The sequence below is a fragment of the Leptodactylus fuscus genome, chromosome 9 (assembly GCF_031893055.1).
Source record: "Leptodactylus fuscus isolate aLepFus1 chromosome 9, aLepFus1.hap2, whole genome shotgun sequence".
NCBI lineage: Eukaryota > Metazoa > Chordata > Amphibia > Anura > Leptodactylidae > Leptodactylus > Leptodactylus fuscus.
Genome location: NC_134273.1, coordinates 6886976 through 6903108, shown reverse-complemented (window position 1 = coordinate 6903108; position 16133 = coordinate 6886976). Strand labels below are relative to the sequence as shown.

At 41.0% G+C, this 16133-nt stretch overlaps 1 protein-coding gene across 17 annotated transcripts in view; it reads right to left on the bottom strand.

Annotated features, from left to right (window-relative positions):
• NFIA (nuclear factor I A) overlaps nucleotides 1-16133 on the bottom strand; it is a 338101-nt gene that overhangs the window by 216664 nt on the left and 105304 nt on the right. For all 17 annotated transcript variants that reach the window (XM_075287768.1, XM_075287770.1, XM_075287775.1 and 14 more), the window contains exon 2: nucleotides 14345-14876. In XM_075287768.1, coding sequence (XP_075143869.1) covers nucleotides 14345-14876 — 532 coding nt within the window. The remainder of the gene's footprint in view (nucleotides 1-14344; nucleotides 14877-16133) is intronic.

Genomic DNA, 16133 nt, shown 5'->3' with positions numbered 1-16133 from the left:
AGAAGACTAATGGGTCTAATGTATCTCATACAACACCACCAGTTTAGGATCTTTATTGGGACCAGGGGAATCAATACTGACCCACTTGAATAACTGGCGGGCACCAGTCTAGATCCTAGAAGTGGAAATCTAGTTAGAACTTCATATTACATGGATTACAAGAGAGAGAAGTCTTCCCACCTGCAAAAGAAAAACCCTTGTACTTTGCTTATACTGGACAAACACCAATGAAAAGTGAAAACCAAAGAGTTAAAATTCCTTCAAATTAGATGGAGCACCCCCACAGCACCCCTAGTGGCCACCTTTAGCACTGCACCTGTCTAATATTCTTAGTGTCAGTGCTTATCACATCACTTTGCACACCAGGGAATATGTAATATTTTGGCGCGATGTCCCTTTAAGTGGTTCGTTACATAGTAAATGGGAATGTTGAATAAACATTGATTAAGGAGCTAAAATATCTCTTTGTTCCAAGAATCCCATTTCCATCATTTCCATTTATAATGATACATGGTGAGGCCTTAGGAGAAGGATCGGCCAACACCGCTGAGTGGTCCCGGAGAGCGCAGCAGCTGCTTCCCCCAGCTGTACCCAGAACTCGGCGCTGATGGGCGAGTACAATCCAGGATAAAACCTGTTTTCTGTTACGTGGTGTTGGTATGTGCGCTTTCCCTCCAAGCAGCATCATTTAGGGTATTGAGAAAACCACATACCATTATAGAAGGCAAAGCCATGTGTTTAAAATCTTGACTGACGTGTTCTCCTTGTGTATACACTGCAGTCTATTATTCCGAGCATGCACCGGAGGGAACGCGGTGAGGACAGGAGAGAACCCTTTGTGTCCTGAATGTTCCCCGTTTATAAATGGAATCATTAGTATCCAAGTTCTGTTACATTGTGCAAATAATTGTGTTCAGTCCAGGGGCTGGGAATGGTGGACAGGCTGGGAACTCGTGGCCATGGGTGACCCGGGGTGACATCAGCGCCAATGTCACATACGTGAGAAATTCTCAATGGTTTCTGTGGTTAATAAGGAACGTTAAAAGATCAGTCACTCCCCATTCTTAAGACGTGAATCAACCAAATGCCACTTGTTCATTGTATCACAAGAATACAGAATGTTCACCTGAGATGTATCTGAATGTACTCAATATACAGACCCTGCCCAATATATCAGAACACAGGACAAGTATATATATACTGACCAATATATACTGTCCCATCACCTGAAAAATGCATCAATGGGACATCATCGCAAACTAGTGACCGCAACAGGACTGTCAATGTGCAGAATAGTGAGCGCAGCTCTGGAGTATAATACAGGATAAGTAATGTAATGTATGTACACAGTGACTGCACCAGCAGAGTAGTGAGCGCAGCTCTGGAGTATAATACAGGATAAGTAATGTAATGTATGTACACAGTGACTGTACCAGCAGAATAGTGAGCGCAGCTCTGGAGTATAATACAGGATAAGTAATGTAATGTATGTACACAGTGACTGCACAAGCAGAATAGTGAGCGCAGCTCTGGAGTATAATACAGGATAAGTAATGTAATGTATGTACACAGTGACTGCACCAGCAGAATAGTGAGCGCAGCTCTGGAGTATAATACAGGATAAGTAATGTAATGTATGTACACAGTGACTGCACCAGCAGAATAGTGAGCGCAGCTCTGGAGTATAATACAGGATAAGTAATGTAATGTATGTACACAGTGACTGTACCAGCAGAATAGTGAGCGCAGCTCTGGAGTATAATACAGGATAAGTAATGTAATGTATGTACACAGTGACTGCCCCAGCAGAATAGTGAGCGCAGCTCTGGAGTACAATACAGGATAAGTAATGTAATGTATGTACACAGTGACTGTACCAGCAGAATAGTGAGCGCAGCACTGGAGTATAATACAGGATAAGTAATGTAATGTATGTACACAGTGACTGCCCCAGCAGAATAGTGAGCGCAGCTCTGGAGTATAATACAGGATAAGTAATGTAATGTATGTACACAGTGACTGTACCAGCAGAATAGTGAGCGCAGCTCTGGAGTATAATACAGGATAAGTAATGTAATGTATGTACACAGTGACTGCCCCAGCAGTATAGTGAGTGCAGCTCTGGAGTATAATACAGGATAAGTAATGTAATGTATGTACACAGTGACTGCACCAGCAGAATAGTGAGCGCAGCTCTGGAGTATAATACAGGATAAGTAATGTAGGGGGCCACACGGTGGTTCAGTGGTTAGCACTGCAGCCTTGCAGCGCTGGAGTCCTGGTGTTCAAATCCCGCCAAGGGCATAAAACCATCTGCAAGGAGTTTGTATGTTCTCCCCGTGTTTGCATGGATTTCCATCCCATATTCCAAAAAAGACATACGGATAGGGAAAAAATGTACATTGTGAGCTCTATGTGGGGCTCACAATCTACATTTAAAAAAAAAAAAAAAAAAAAAGTAATGTAATGTGTGTACACAGTGACTGCACAAGCAGAATAGTGAGCGCAGCTCTGGAGTATAATACAGGATAAGTAATGTAATGTATGTACGCAGTGACTGCACCAGCAGAATAGTGAGCGCAGCTCTGGAGTATAATACAGGATAAGTAATGTAATGTATGTACACAGCGACTGCACCAGCAGAATAGTGAGCGCAGCTCTGGGGTATAATACAGGATAAGTAATGTAACGTATGTACACAGTGACTGCACCAGCAGAATAGTGAGCGCAGCTCTGGGGTATAATACAGGATAAGTAATGTAATGTATGTACACAGTGACTGCACCAGCAGAATAGTGAGCGCAGCTCTGGGGTATAATACAGGATAAGTAATGTAATTTATGTACACAGTGACTGCACAAGCAGAATAGTGAGCGCAGCTCTGGAGTATAATACAGGATAAGTAATGTAATGTATGTACACAGTGACTGCACCAGCAGAATAGTGAGCGCAGCTCTGGGGTATAATACAGGATAAGTAATGTAATTTATGTACACAGTGACTGCACCAGCAGAATAGTGAGCGCAGCTCTGGAGTATAATACAGGATAAGTAATGTAATGTATGTACACAGTGACTGCACCAGCAGAATAGTGAGCACAGCTCTGGAGTATAATACAGGATAAGTAATGTAATGTATGTGCACAGTGACTGTACCAGCAGAATAGTGAGTGCAGCTCTGGAGTATAATACAGGATAAGTAATGTAATGTATGTACACAGTGACTGCACAAGCAGAATAGTGAGCGCAGCTCTGGAGTATAATACAGGATAAGTAATGTAATGTATGTACACAGTGACTGCACCAGCAGAATAGTGAGCGCAGCTCTGGAGTATAATACAGGATAAGTAATGTAATGTATGTACACAGTGACAGTATTTCCATCCATGTGACTCCTCCTTCCTGGCGGACCCTCACAGATGTCCTTTCTCACTCCTACATGACATATAAACAGTCTCTCCCTTTTTGTCCGCCTCCTATAACTCGCTCACAATTCCCATTTGCTTTTGAGAAGTTTTGCACCCCCAGGAGGCCGCTGGATTGGGGGCCATTATACTGCCCCTCTTGTCAGGCAGTTATGAAGTCAGATTACTTGACAATGTTCTCTGTGAGCGTCCGGAAGGCTCCAACTGAGTGGAAATCATCATATTGTTTTAATGGATTCTTATTAGGAGGAAATAATGAACACCGGTCTTAATTAAAGAACTGTAAGGGAATGATCCGGCTCCTCGGTCACATACCGACCCCTCGTACAAGTGCACAGCGCCGGCTTAGGAATCTAGATTTTCTAGATTTGATACTTCTGGTTACATTTAATATTTATGTGTCTAAATAAAGGGGAAGGAAAGAATGTATTCCCTTAAAGAGACAGTACAACAAAATGTATATACTGAGTTACACCATATATAAGGTATGGGGCGTGACACAGGGATTTATGCCCCGCTCTCTCAGACATCGCACTAGGGGTACACGGGGTATACAGTTTGTGTGGGATGTTCCTTTAAATTGTCCAAATAGATCAAACGTTCATCAAACCTTCAATGAATGGCCTCCACTTGCGGCAAAACTACAACTCCTGGCATATTGTGCATGATGGGGGTTATACTTCCAAACCAGCTGAAGAGACACAGATTAGAGTCCTCATATCATAGAGACGGAGCCACCTAATGCCAGGACATCATTGACCCCTGAATCTCCAGCTGGTGTAAAACTACAACCCCCATCAGGGCACGCTGAGAGTTATATAGTGTCCAAACAGCTGGAAAGCCACAAGACCACTGGACACGGCCATTACAGCGGAGACGCCTGATGCCATGATGGATGTGTTATAGACCAGTGATCCCGGAACACTACAACTCTCAGCATGCCTTGTAGCAATACCAGAAGATAAATCCGCCCTCTGGTTACTGGATAGAAGAATATTACAAGTCTTATAGTCCGAATACTCTGCAATGTAAGACTTCATAGAGAAGTGATGGATGATGGAATTTAGACTGTGAGATATATATATATTATACAACATAGACCAGAGAGTTGTACAAGCAACAGGGGACATCCTGAAGGACCTGGCGGCAACCTCCGAACATCTAGAGTTAGGTCGCCCTCATGGAGGAAGAGACGAGTCCTGATTACAAGTAACATTGTAAGAAAACTGTAAAGGAAAATAACATTGTATCGGTTTTATTATTGTTCATATCTACACGAGGTGCGGATTAAAGAGTGCATGAGAGATAGATAGATAGATAGATAGATAGATAGATAGATAGATAGGAGATAGATAGATAGATAGATAGATAGATAGGAGATAGATAAATAGGAGATAGATAGATAGATAGATAGATAGATAGATAGATAGGAGATAGATAGATAGATAGATAGATAGATAGATAGGAGATAGATAGATAGATAGATAGATAGATAGATAGATAGATAGATAGGAGATAGATAGATAGATAGGAGATAGATAGGAGATAGATAGATAGATAGATAGATAGATAGATAGATAGATAGATAGATAGATAGGAGATAGATAGATAGATAGGAGATAGATAGGAGATAGATAGATAGATAGATAGATAGATAGATAGATAGATAGATAGATAGATAGGAGATAGATAGATAGATAGATAGATAGGAGATAGATAGATAGGAGATAGATAGATAGATAGATAGATAGATAGATAGATAGATAGATAGGAGATAGATAGATAGATAGGAGATAGATAGATAGATAGATAGATAGATAGATAGATAGATAGATAGATAGATAGATAGGAGATAGATAGATAGATAGATAGATAGATAGATAGATAGGAGATAGATAGATAGATAGATAGATAGATAGATAGGAGATAGATAGATAGATAGATATGACACAGACAGACAGATAATGTTCCCGCACTCCTACACAGATACAAGCAGCACTTTCTGAATAGGAAGACATTTTCAAATTAAGAAAAGGAAAAAAAAAGCCTCGCACAATACAGGCATTGCGGTGACGAAATTTTCCCGGCAGGCTCCTAACAATAGCGATCTTGTTAGGAAGCAGCGAACTACAAAAGGCCCTTTCTCACAAGTTACTTGAAACTGCTTCTCTGCAACAGAAAAAGTGCAACGCCGCTCCCTTAAACAAAATGAGAGCTTCATCCTATTTCAAACATAGCCGGGTTCAGGGAATGTCCAGCACCGCGGAATCTGAGACATGAACTCCGCAAGCAGAAGAAAGCGAGCGGGACGTGGACTTATTATTTCCATGAATGAGGTTTATTAGTGGCGCTTCCGTTTCGGTGGATCGCTCCAGCTTTCAGTTAATGGTTCTAACCTGGAAAGATCAAAGATCTGAATTTCTGAGACAATTCACCAAATTTTCCCCAAATGCATTTTTTTCCTTCTATAAAAGTATTTAAAAACAGCAGGTGTGAATACTGCCCTAATCTATCCATCTCGCCTAAATACACAAGGCCGGGAATTTAGGGCTTTGCCCCGTTGACTATATTATAAATCTATTTACTAATTCTCAATATAAACCAAGACAAATTTTTTATTTATTTTTTATTATTTATTTTATATTTGTTGTCACTTTTATTGGGATATCTTGACAAGTCTTCCTTTTATTAAAAAATCAACATCAATTACAAAAATATACACCCCTCCCCCCTATTTTTGAAAAATAATAACCCAAATTGCATCGGGATTTTTATCCAAGACGTTCCGTGAACAGAAAAGGAATCCGGATCCCCGATCCAGAAGAAGCCGAGCTCGAACCAATGACAAAAACAGAAGAGACAAGCCTGGAAATATCTCCGGAAACCTCATCAATACCCACATCGATGTACGAAACCCTACGCCCAGATCTACGGAATATTCCGGGACTATGAGGATCCCTGTAAACAAAGGGCCGATACTAAGTAACCATTTCATGGAAATCTCTCCAAAATGAATCTGCGAGGCGTAGCGCATTATTTCCAATAGGCGAGGGCGTCCGGCTATAAACGCTATCGTAAAGGATCTCTGCACATAATGATAACCCAATGCATGAAGTGCCTTTGCAGCTTACGATAAGCCATTTGGCATAAACACAGCAACAGAACCCATTCCCAGGGGCCGGCAGAGCCTCCGCTCATCTGTCACTGGCGACACAAGGACGGCTGATGTGTGTGTGTGTGTGCACAATGCTCCGCTTAGCAGGTCTTCCCCAGGTGTACTTTGGGTGATTTTGGCTCAGAAAATTCTACGCTTCATTTCCCCAATCAATTTATTAGTAAGGAGGATGATAGCAGGTGTGGGCCTCCATCCAACTCCATGTTCATCGCACTTCATGGCAACATTATAATGGAGGTTCGGAGGGGATTATTATTTTCTCTTAACCCTTTTGACCTGACTGCAGACAAATCTACATCTGTCACTTTTCGGTAGTGACATTGGTACAACCTATAAACCTCATACAAAAAGCGTATTGCTTCAAAAACATGGCTAAGGTCCTAGTCCATGTCTGGTATCCTCCATTCTAGATCATGGTTGGCCAGGCAGACGAGTGAAATTATTGGGCACTATGCAATGACTGGATGAAGAATGGAGGAGACATCTCTTGATACTGAGCACAGAGGTTCTCCGACATTATCCCAATGTCCCCTTTCTCAAATGGATCCCTCATGCCCAATGTCTCACAATAAAAGTTAGGGTTCAGAACCCAAATCTAATGCAAAGGTCCAAGTGGAACTTAAGGTAATAGCAGACAGAATAGAGCAGACACATGTGGGACCTCATGTTCTCCAACATGGACAGCCCATTCTATATCATGGTTAGCCAAGGAAACACAGCTCAAATTCCTGGACACCTTGCAATAACTGGATAAGGATTGGAGGAGATATCTCTCGATGTTGAACATGGAGGTTCTCAGACTTTCTCACCATGTCCCATTTCTCACATGGACCCCCCCATTCCCAATCACAAGACCGATGCCTCACCATAGGATTCTCCAATGGTTTTTGACACCCAGGATACTTTGACAAATGATGAATTAAGGTTTCCTTCCCACTCCCAGAATGGCGAGGAGAAGGTCCACATTTAACCCCATGTTCTCCAATATTTGTTTTATTTATGGTGGGACTTCCAGATAAAACTCATAGTTGACCTCCAGGATCTCAAAGAATGGTCAGATCCTGGGTTCAAGTGACCCACGTGCCAAAGTATTGGGAACTTTGGGGTCATCTTCTCAGTGTTGGCTACTAAAGTTTATAGTCATTTTGTCACCTCTGTGGTCAGACAGTTACTTGGCCAAAATGCACCCAAGTGTTGTTAAATGACTGATACAAAAGAGTCTCGGAAGGAAAATAGAAGGGCCATAGAAAGGAACAGCCAAGAACCCAAACTGTGACCACAATGCAAAGATCCAGGCACGCTGGGCCCCCGGGATCTGACATGGTCCTGTGCACTGGAGACCGCCATCATTGTGTTATATAGAGTCGCCAGTTGTCCCAGCGATGTCCAACCTTACAATCCCTCCATTACTAATAGAAAGTGCAAAAATATTCTTCGCCTATACTTCAGAAATAGACATTGCAGGAAAGTTTTGGAAAGTGCGAGTTAAATAGTGATTTCGCCATTCCTAGTCTTTGACCTACATAATACTGTCAGGAGAGATATTAAGACATAGCAGCCCTATATGACGTGTAGGAGCCATGTGGCCTACAGATCTGTCTCTCTCCGATATCCATGTAAGATCTTACCGTATAATATCTGATATCATGCACAGATCTTTCTACATCCCTCTATTATATCATCTGACATCTTCTACATCTACAGACACTTAAAGGGCCGGCGTGACTCCGTGAGGTTCTCTGAGGTTACATCATCTGTTCGGGTAACTTTAGGACCCCGCGTACAATGCGCCGGTTACTTTGTATCTGTTAAATCCTCGGCTTTAAAGCACATTTGCAACTGATTACAATCTGTGCGGCCAAATAAATGGGACACATATTCCAGTCTGGGAACTTTCAAGTCGCCCCAACTACTGGAGCGAAATGAAGTGTCCTTTCCTGACCACAACAGACGGTGCGGTTTACCCTGCGCCTGCCTGAAACAGCTTCCCATTAGCGGGACATGGAGCAAGGAATTCTCATGTAATGTGCCGAACCATGGAAGGTCTGAGATCTGGATAGTACACATAGAAGACGAAAGCATTCGCTATAAGGTTATCCGTGAAGGGTTAACATCTGAGGAATCGTGATGTCACTCAATAGGACGGTAGTATCTGTGACATCACATGACTCCGTTATCCATGTACTATTCTATATCAATTTGTGACCAATTGCTCTGGTATACCCGCCATAGGGGTTGGATTGGGTAGGGGTCTTCCCCGTATTAGCCAAATTGGCATTACATGTCCACTTTTGGAAACACCACAATTTTCAAGGGACCCAATACAGAGGTCACATTCATGAAGCATTGTAATTTTGGAACACACATTTCCCGTCACATATCTGCGCAGATACAGTTGGAACAATTCAGTACAATATGGTGGTAGAAGAATCAATCACTGCCACAGGTTCTTGGTCTTGTGGCATCCACCATATTATCTATGGTCAGCCTTGCACCGACTACGCCCTCAAGGCCTCTTAACTAAATATTGAGGATACATTATTCCATCCCAAAATACCTAGACAGTCATTTCCCCAAGTGCTTGGCCTTGAAGTATCCACCATGTTATCAGAAAGTTGACGATCATCTTTGCAGAGACTAAGAGTATTCCCATCTTTAACCATTGGAGATACATTATTTAATACCATTACACCTTAAAATACCAAGGCCACCACTTCCCATTTTATGGTTCTGTTGGGTAGATTGACCCCAAAGATCATCCTGGAACTCTGAGCAAATTACCCACCAAGTCTAGAGCAGTCCCCTCTACAGAGTATCTCCAGGTCTTAGCCAGTCATCTCGTAAGTTGGGTCACATCTTTGGCTAGAATGTTGCACACAAAGAGTGTCCACCAATAAATAGCTCGTGATATTCCAAAAACCTATAGATCCCTGAAATGACATGAGAGGAACAAGACCAGGACTTCAATCATCGGGGGTTTGAGGTCTGGTGGGAATCTTCGTCGCTTCAAGGCCAATCCTCAACAGTGGTGGACATGGTTGGTCTCGTTGAAAATTCTAAGGAAAGTGGAAGGATCATTCTCACTCGTTGAATGTTTTTTCCAAGATTCCAACCAGAATCATAAAAAAGTCCACTACATATTTTTAGAAAACCAACAGATCAAGGACTTTGCGACAAGGAAGAAAGCCAAAAATGAATTTGAACTAAGCAGACGCACCATTCAAAGCCAGAAATTTTTTTTGAGTCCAATAATCGTTCCTGACCCCGTGTCTATGACCCAGTTACCACATTATGAGGAACCATTTGCCATTAACCCTTTCCTTAGAACTATTCTCAAAAAGTATCTAGAGACCTAATAAGATCCGACCATCAACTTCACGGTCCACTCAAACCACTGTCAAGTCTATGGTATCTCATTTAAAAAAAAAATTCTATTGGACACATTCACTAAATTTTTAGGATTCTAATTTTTGTAATAAAAAAAATATATATATATTGTAAAAAAAAAAAAAATTCCAGCAGGAATGGCGCGGGAAATAAGGACTGGGAGAATTTTTATTATTTTTTTTCCATATATTTCCATAAATGTTTGCAATTTTTTTTTTTCGACGCAATTTATCGGCCATCACATGCCTGTAGCATTAGGAAATTTTATTAATTCTAAATAAATATAGAAAATCCCCCAGCCCCACACCTGATCTTTAGCTATGGCAAGTGGTTCATCCTGATGTGCCAGCAGGACCATCTGGTCAATCCGCACATTGGGGGCTTTCAATACCATTTTATGATGAAATTGCAGAAACGCTGCCAAAACAGAACTAAAATTTCGGCACAACCTGCCCAGTCTGGTCTTCATTTGGCTTAATTTGTATCTAGGACAAAGGGGATATTTTACAGCTCAAAAAACACAAATGCCGCTTCCATAATTCAACGACATACATCGAGATTTACCGCTGCCGAGACCTTAGGACGGCAATTCCAGATAGTCTGGATGAAATCGGATGGAGATCCTACGAAACAGATTTTCAAGTACAAATGAAAAAATTTGAAAAAAACTTTTTTTAAAAAAAAAAAATTCCTCACAATTCTAGAGACACCATATAGGACATCATGTTGTTAGTTCACTATGGAGGCAACACAATAAATTGTTTCCTAATTGGAAAAAAAAAATTCAAAATCAAAAAATTGTAATTTAATTTAATGTGATTTTTTTGTATCTTTTTTTCTCTGTGGTTACTTTTTATTCCAGGTCACTAAGTAGAAGTTCTAGGGCGGCTTTTGTAAGTGCGAGCACAGCCCTGATCCAGCGCTGCCTACCTCATTTACAGAAGGGAAAGGCCTGGAGTATCAGGTGTCACCTCATTGTTCGCTTGCCAGAATATATATCCATCCAGTGTCTGCCGACCGCTAACTTCTAACTCTTTTACAAATCTGGCCTCAGACAAAATTAAACCACTTCAAAAAGAAAGGGATTTTTTTTTTTTTTAGGTTTATTTTTTTCCCTCTTCCCACAACTTTGCCCACATAAGCCAACCTTGCACCCCGGCTGCAAACTCTGCAAACTTTTTTTGCGGTTGACTGGTTACGAATGATCAAAGGTTAAATTTTATCTAAAAGGTCAACTGCCTTGTGGCAAAGGTTATGACCTTAACAACTCAAAAGTGACTTTGCCACGTGCCTGCGTTAACTCCTCATCTTGATACACATCGGCCATTTCTGGGAAGGGTCAGACATTTCCTTCACTTTTGATTTTTTTATTTACAAAAAAACTTAAAAAGGTAAAAAAAAAAAAAAAATTTACTAAACTTTTTTCTTAAGTTGCCTTTAAATAAAGTCTCACATAGTGTAAGTAATTTTTTTTTTATCAAAATCAGATTTTCACCCTTGAAGTTTTTCAAATTCTATATTTTTACTCCTTCCTATAAATTGCAGAGATGCTTGTAAGGGCAGCGATCACTTTATACCAGGAAGAACAGAAACTAAGTTTTTTGATAGTTCACTTCAGAACGGCGTCGATACAATCTCTTTTCACTACACCATGTATACAACATATATACCCCATGTATACACCATGTATAAACCATATATACATCATGTATACCCCATGTATACACCATATATACACCATATATACCCCGTACATACATTATAATTTATCATCCAGAGTCACTACAGGTGTCACATCCTTCAGCAGAAATTATTTCTTTGTGGAAATTTTTTTGGGAAAAAAAATGGGACCGCGACAGGTACGAAAGGATACAGGAATGGAGCGGCAGAGCGAAAACCTGCAGAAACCACAAGACTGCAAGATGTATGGAGAGAACATAATATTGTATACAGAGGAATGGGGAGAGGAGAAGGGGACGGAGGGGATAACATGGAATATATAGAGATTTATGGAAAAAGAAGAGAAAATATAAAATACAGGAAAAAAAGCCTAAAAATAGATAGAAGAGAGAGATAGATAGATAGATAGATAGATAGATAGATAGATAGATAGATAGGAGATAGATAGATAGATAGATAGATAGATAGGAGATAGATAGATAGATAGATAGATAGATAGATAGATAGATAGATAGGAGATAGATAGATAGATAGATAGATAGATAGATAGGAGATAGATAGATAGATAGATAGATAGATAGGAGATAGATAGATAGATAGATAGATAGATAGATAGATAGGAGATAGATAGATAGATAGATAGATAGATAGATAGATAGATAGATAGGAGATAGATAGATAGATAGATAGATAGATAGATAGATAGATAGGAGATAGATAGATAGATAGATAGATAGATAGATAGATAGATAGGAGATAGATAGATAGATAGATAGATAGATAGATAGATAGGAGATAGATAGATAGATAGATAGATAGATAGATAGATAGATAGATAGACTCACACATAGCACAGACAGATATGGACTTACTAATTTCCTATACTTAGGCCTAGCACAGAAAAGTTTTTGGATCAGTCAGTCCCGGCCTTAATATGATAGTAATGTAAAGTAAGGTTTGCAGCGTATACACATTATATACACATATATACACACACACTATACAATTATCTATGGCGGCGACTTCCAGCACACTGGCACACAAGCAGTTAAGAGGTGTGGGCCTGGCAGGTGAAGGGGACTTTTAGTATTTGGCATTCTCGGAGCTCAGGCTCTTAACTGTTCAAGTGCCGTGGAAATCCAGATAAGTCCCTTTACGGCTCAGTCAGTCCATGTAGGCCGAGGCCTCCGTCTTATCCGCCATTCTGTTACTACCTGAGACGTTACAACCCCCCAATACTAAAGAATTACGAGCCCACAATGTCTACGGCATTAGAAGTTCTGCTGACGCTGCGATAGGCGACGCTCCTGCCCAGAGACGACACAACTGTAACAGATCAAATATGGTTACAATGTGACATATGCGCCTTGATACATTTCGTGACAGGCAGGACGGCACCATGGGGTATATAAAAGCAGCGTGATGTATAGACTGTTAATCGGACAGCCATTTAATAGGGCTCTAAACCAAAGAGTCGGGACCCTCTGGGACTTCAGATAGTAAATGGCAGTAACGTCCATCATCCGCTTTATTGAAAACCTATCATACATCATCCATGATGTGTCTCAGCCTGGACACGCTGCTGCCCTTAGGTTTCGCCTCTTGCAAGCTTTTACATTCACTCTTAAGTGCATTTAAGGTTCCTTCCACCTATAGATGAGGCGGCAATGACACGAAGGGAAAGCAATTCCTGCCATACGCGGTGCCGAGGATTCAAGGGGACCCATTCTACATAGTCAGATATGTAAACACCTCATCTAATAATTGCCCTTGTGTCAGGTATGTTTATTGTAGCGGCGTCCTGAGGGATGGAACAGGAGCCAAGGTGTCACCTAGGTAAGGCCAGGGCTGACGGCGCCTCCGGTGCCAAGGAGCTGTCACCACATATAGTGTTTAGGCACAGGGGCTGTGAGCCTAGAAGCATAGATTAGGAAACCAAAACAGAAAGCCAGGTGTGCCTGTCATACCATCACCTAGGTAAGGCCATGGATGGAGATGCCAAATCTCAATCACCAGGCGTCCGTCGTACCACAACCTAGGCTAAGCCATAAGTCACAGTGCCAAATCTCGATCCCTGGGTGTCCCTATTGTACCATCACCTTGGTAAGGACATGGAAGGAGGTGCCAAATCTCAATCACCAGGCGTCCGTCATACCACGACCTAGGCTAAGCCATAAGTGACAGTGCCAAATCTCGATCCCTGGGTGCCCCTATTGTACCATCACCTTGGTAAGGCCATGGGTGACGGTACCCAATTATTCATTTTATACCATCACCTAGGCACGTGCCAAATCTCAAGTACTAGGTGTCCCTGTCATACTATCGCCTAGGTGAGGCCATGGGTAACAGCACCAATCCTCAATCAATGGGTGTCCCTTTGGTACCATCACCAAGGTAAATCCATAGGCGAGGGTGCCAGATCTTGATCACTGTTGGTCCCTGTCATACTATCAGCTCGGTAAGGCCAAATCTCGATCACCGGGTGCTTTTGTGGTACCATCACCTAGGTAAGGCCATAGGCGAGGGCGCCAAATCACCATCACCAGGTGTCCTTGTCACATTATCAACTAGGAAAGACCATGGGGGGTGACAGTGCCAAATATTCTACATTTTTACCAAAATTCCAAGAAAATTTCCAACACGGCCACAAGCGGAAGGCAAAAAAAAAGTGGACTTACCTGCCGAGTGCACAAAGTATGCCAAGTATAAGTCGAGTTCCTTGACCGAAACTCCTATATGGTGCGGCTGTACGCACAGCCCGGGGTTAGAACACTGAGGAGATTTTACAAGACGTTCGCCATCAGTACTTTCGAGTGGGATACCTTTAAATAAAATCACCATGACCAGGTCCAGTCTCCAGACCTTATCCGCTTGTCGCAGGCAGTCAATCCTTCTCATTTTTCCTTTCTGGTCAGGGTTGGAGAGAACGCAACATGCCGGTTTTTTCCCTGTAACTGTGAGTACAAAATCCTCCCGATATTCCGGCCTAATATCTTTCCGTAGCTTTGCCAGGAGCCGGGATGCCCATTTCTGTTTCACTTCTGGTTTTTCGCTCAATAATTCGTCCTTCACGGCTCTTTCCTCCTCTTTCGACATGCGTTTTTCGTGTTTTTTGAAATATTTTCGTTTTCGGGCTTGTAGGTTGAACCACGTGTAGGCGAAGGCTCGCACGTGCGGCAGAAGTGCTTCGATGAAGGGATGGAACTCATCCTGCAGGAGAGAAGGAGAAAAAAAACACAAAAATACACCGATGAAAAAATAATTTCGGAAACAAATCCGTACAATAAAAAACAAATATTTCTAATGTAAAGTTGGAGGTTGATGTGAAGGGAAGAGGGACAGGGTTGGAGGATGAAGTCCGACGTGGCAGGAAAAGATCGATGATAGGCCTTAATATTCTGGGCTAGACCAAAAAAAATAAAATAATATTTTTAAAAATTTTTTCAAAAAGTTGAAAATTTAAACAAAAAATATTTTAAAAAAACTCAAAATGTGTTTTTGGAATATTGCGGTATGGTAACGAGCAGAGACAACACCGGACTTTGCACACTTACTCTGCCCCCCCCCCAAAAAAAAAAAAAAAATTGCAAAAACATCAACAAAAGGTGGAATCGCGGGAACGCTATAGGCGTCGGAGAAGGCCGCGTTTACACCCACAAATCAATACAGCCGTAAAAGTTTCATGATTATTGTAAAAACTACATCTAACCTTTTACGAGGCCGTGGAGCCGGGGAAGAAGTGATTCTCCCTCCGCATGTACTTGTAGAACTGGATCTGAATTATGTATTACATCATTAAGGGACCATTTAATTTATACCTGACCAAAGTTCACACTTTATCTCCACATATTAAAACCCCCGAATCACTTTGAGGGGCCGTTCGAGGCGAGCCCAAAACACTCGGCACCCTTCAAAAAACAAACAAAAAAATTATTTAAAGGGACAGTACGCAATGCAAAGGTTTCGATGACAAATGTCATGTATGGAAAAATACAGTACAGGGGTGAGGTCTGTTTTAAAAAATATTAGGTAATAAAAAATAAATAAATAAATAAAAAAACAGCTGCTTTTCCTCAAAAAAAATAAATAAAAAAAATAATACATTGTGATCCCAATATGGGGCTCACAATCTACATTAAAAAAAAATTAATTAAAAAAAAAAATAGCAGATACTTTTACAGGGCTCGGAATTAATTTTTGACCATTTATATTAAATATTCTGCACAATATATATGTATATATTAAATAATATAAAAAATCACAAAGGGTTAAGCGTCCCGATCTTCAAGTTTGGTGACTTTATAAAAGAAAAAAATAAATAAATAAAAATAACTCTGGAAAACCTTCAACTATTTAGTGAACATTTTTTTAAGTCGTGAAAGCGACCGGTTATGATAATAAATCACATTATACGTGAAATATTTTTGACACTTAGAATTCATCTGCTCATGTCTCAAGGCGGAACGT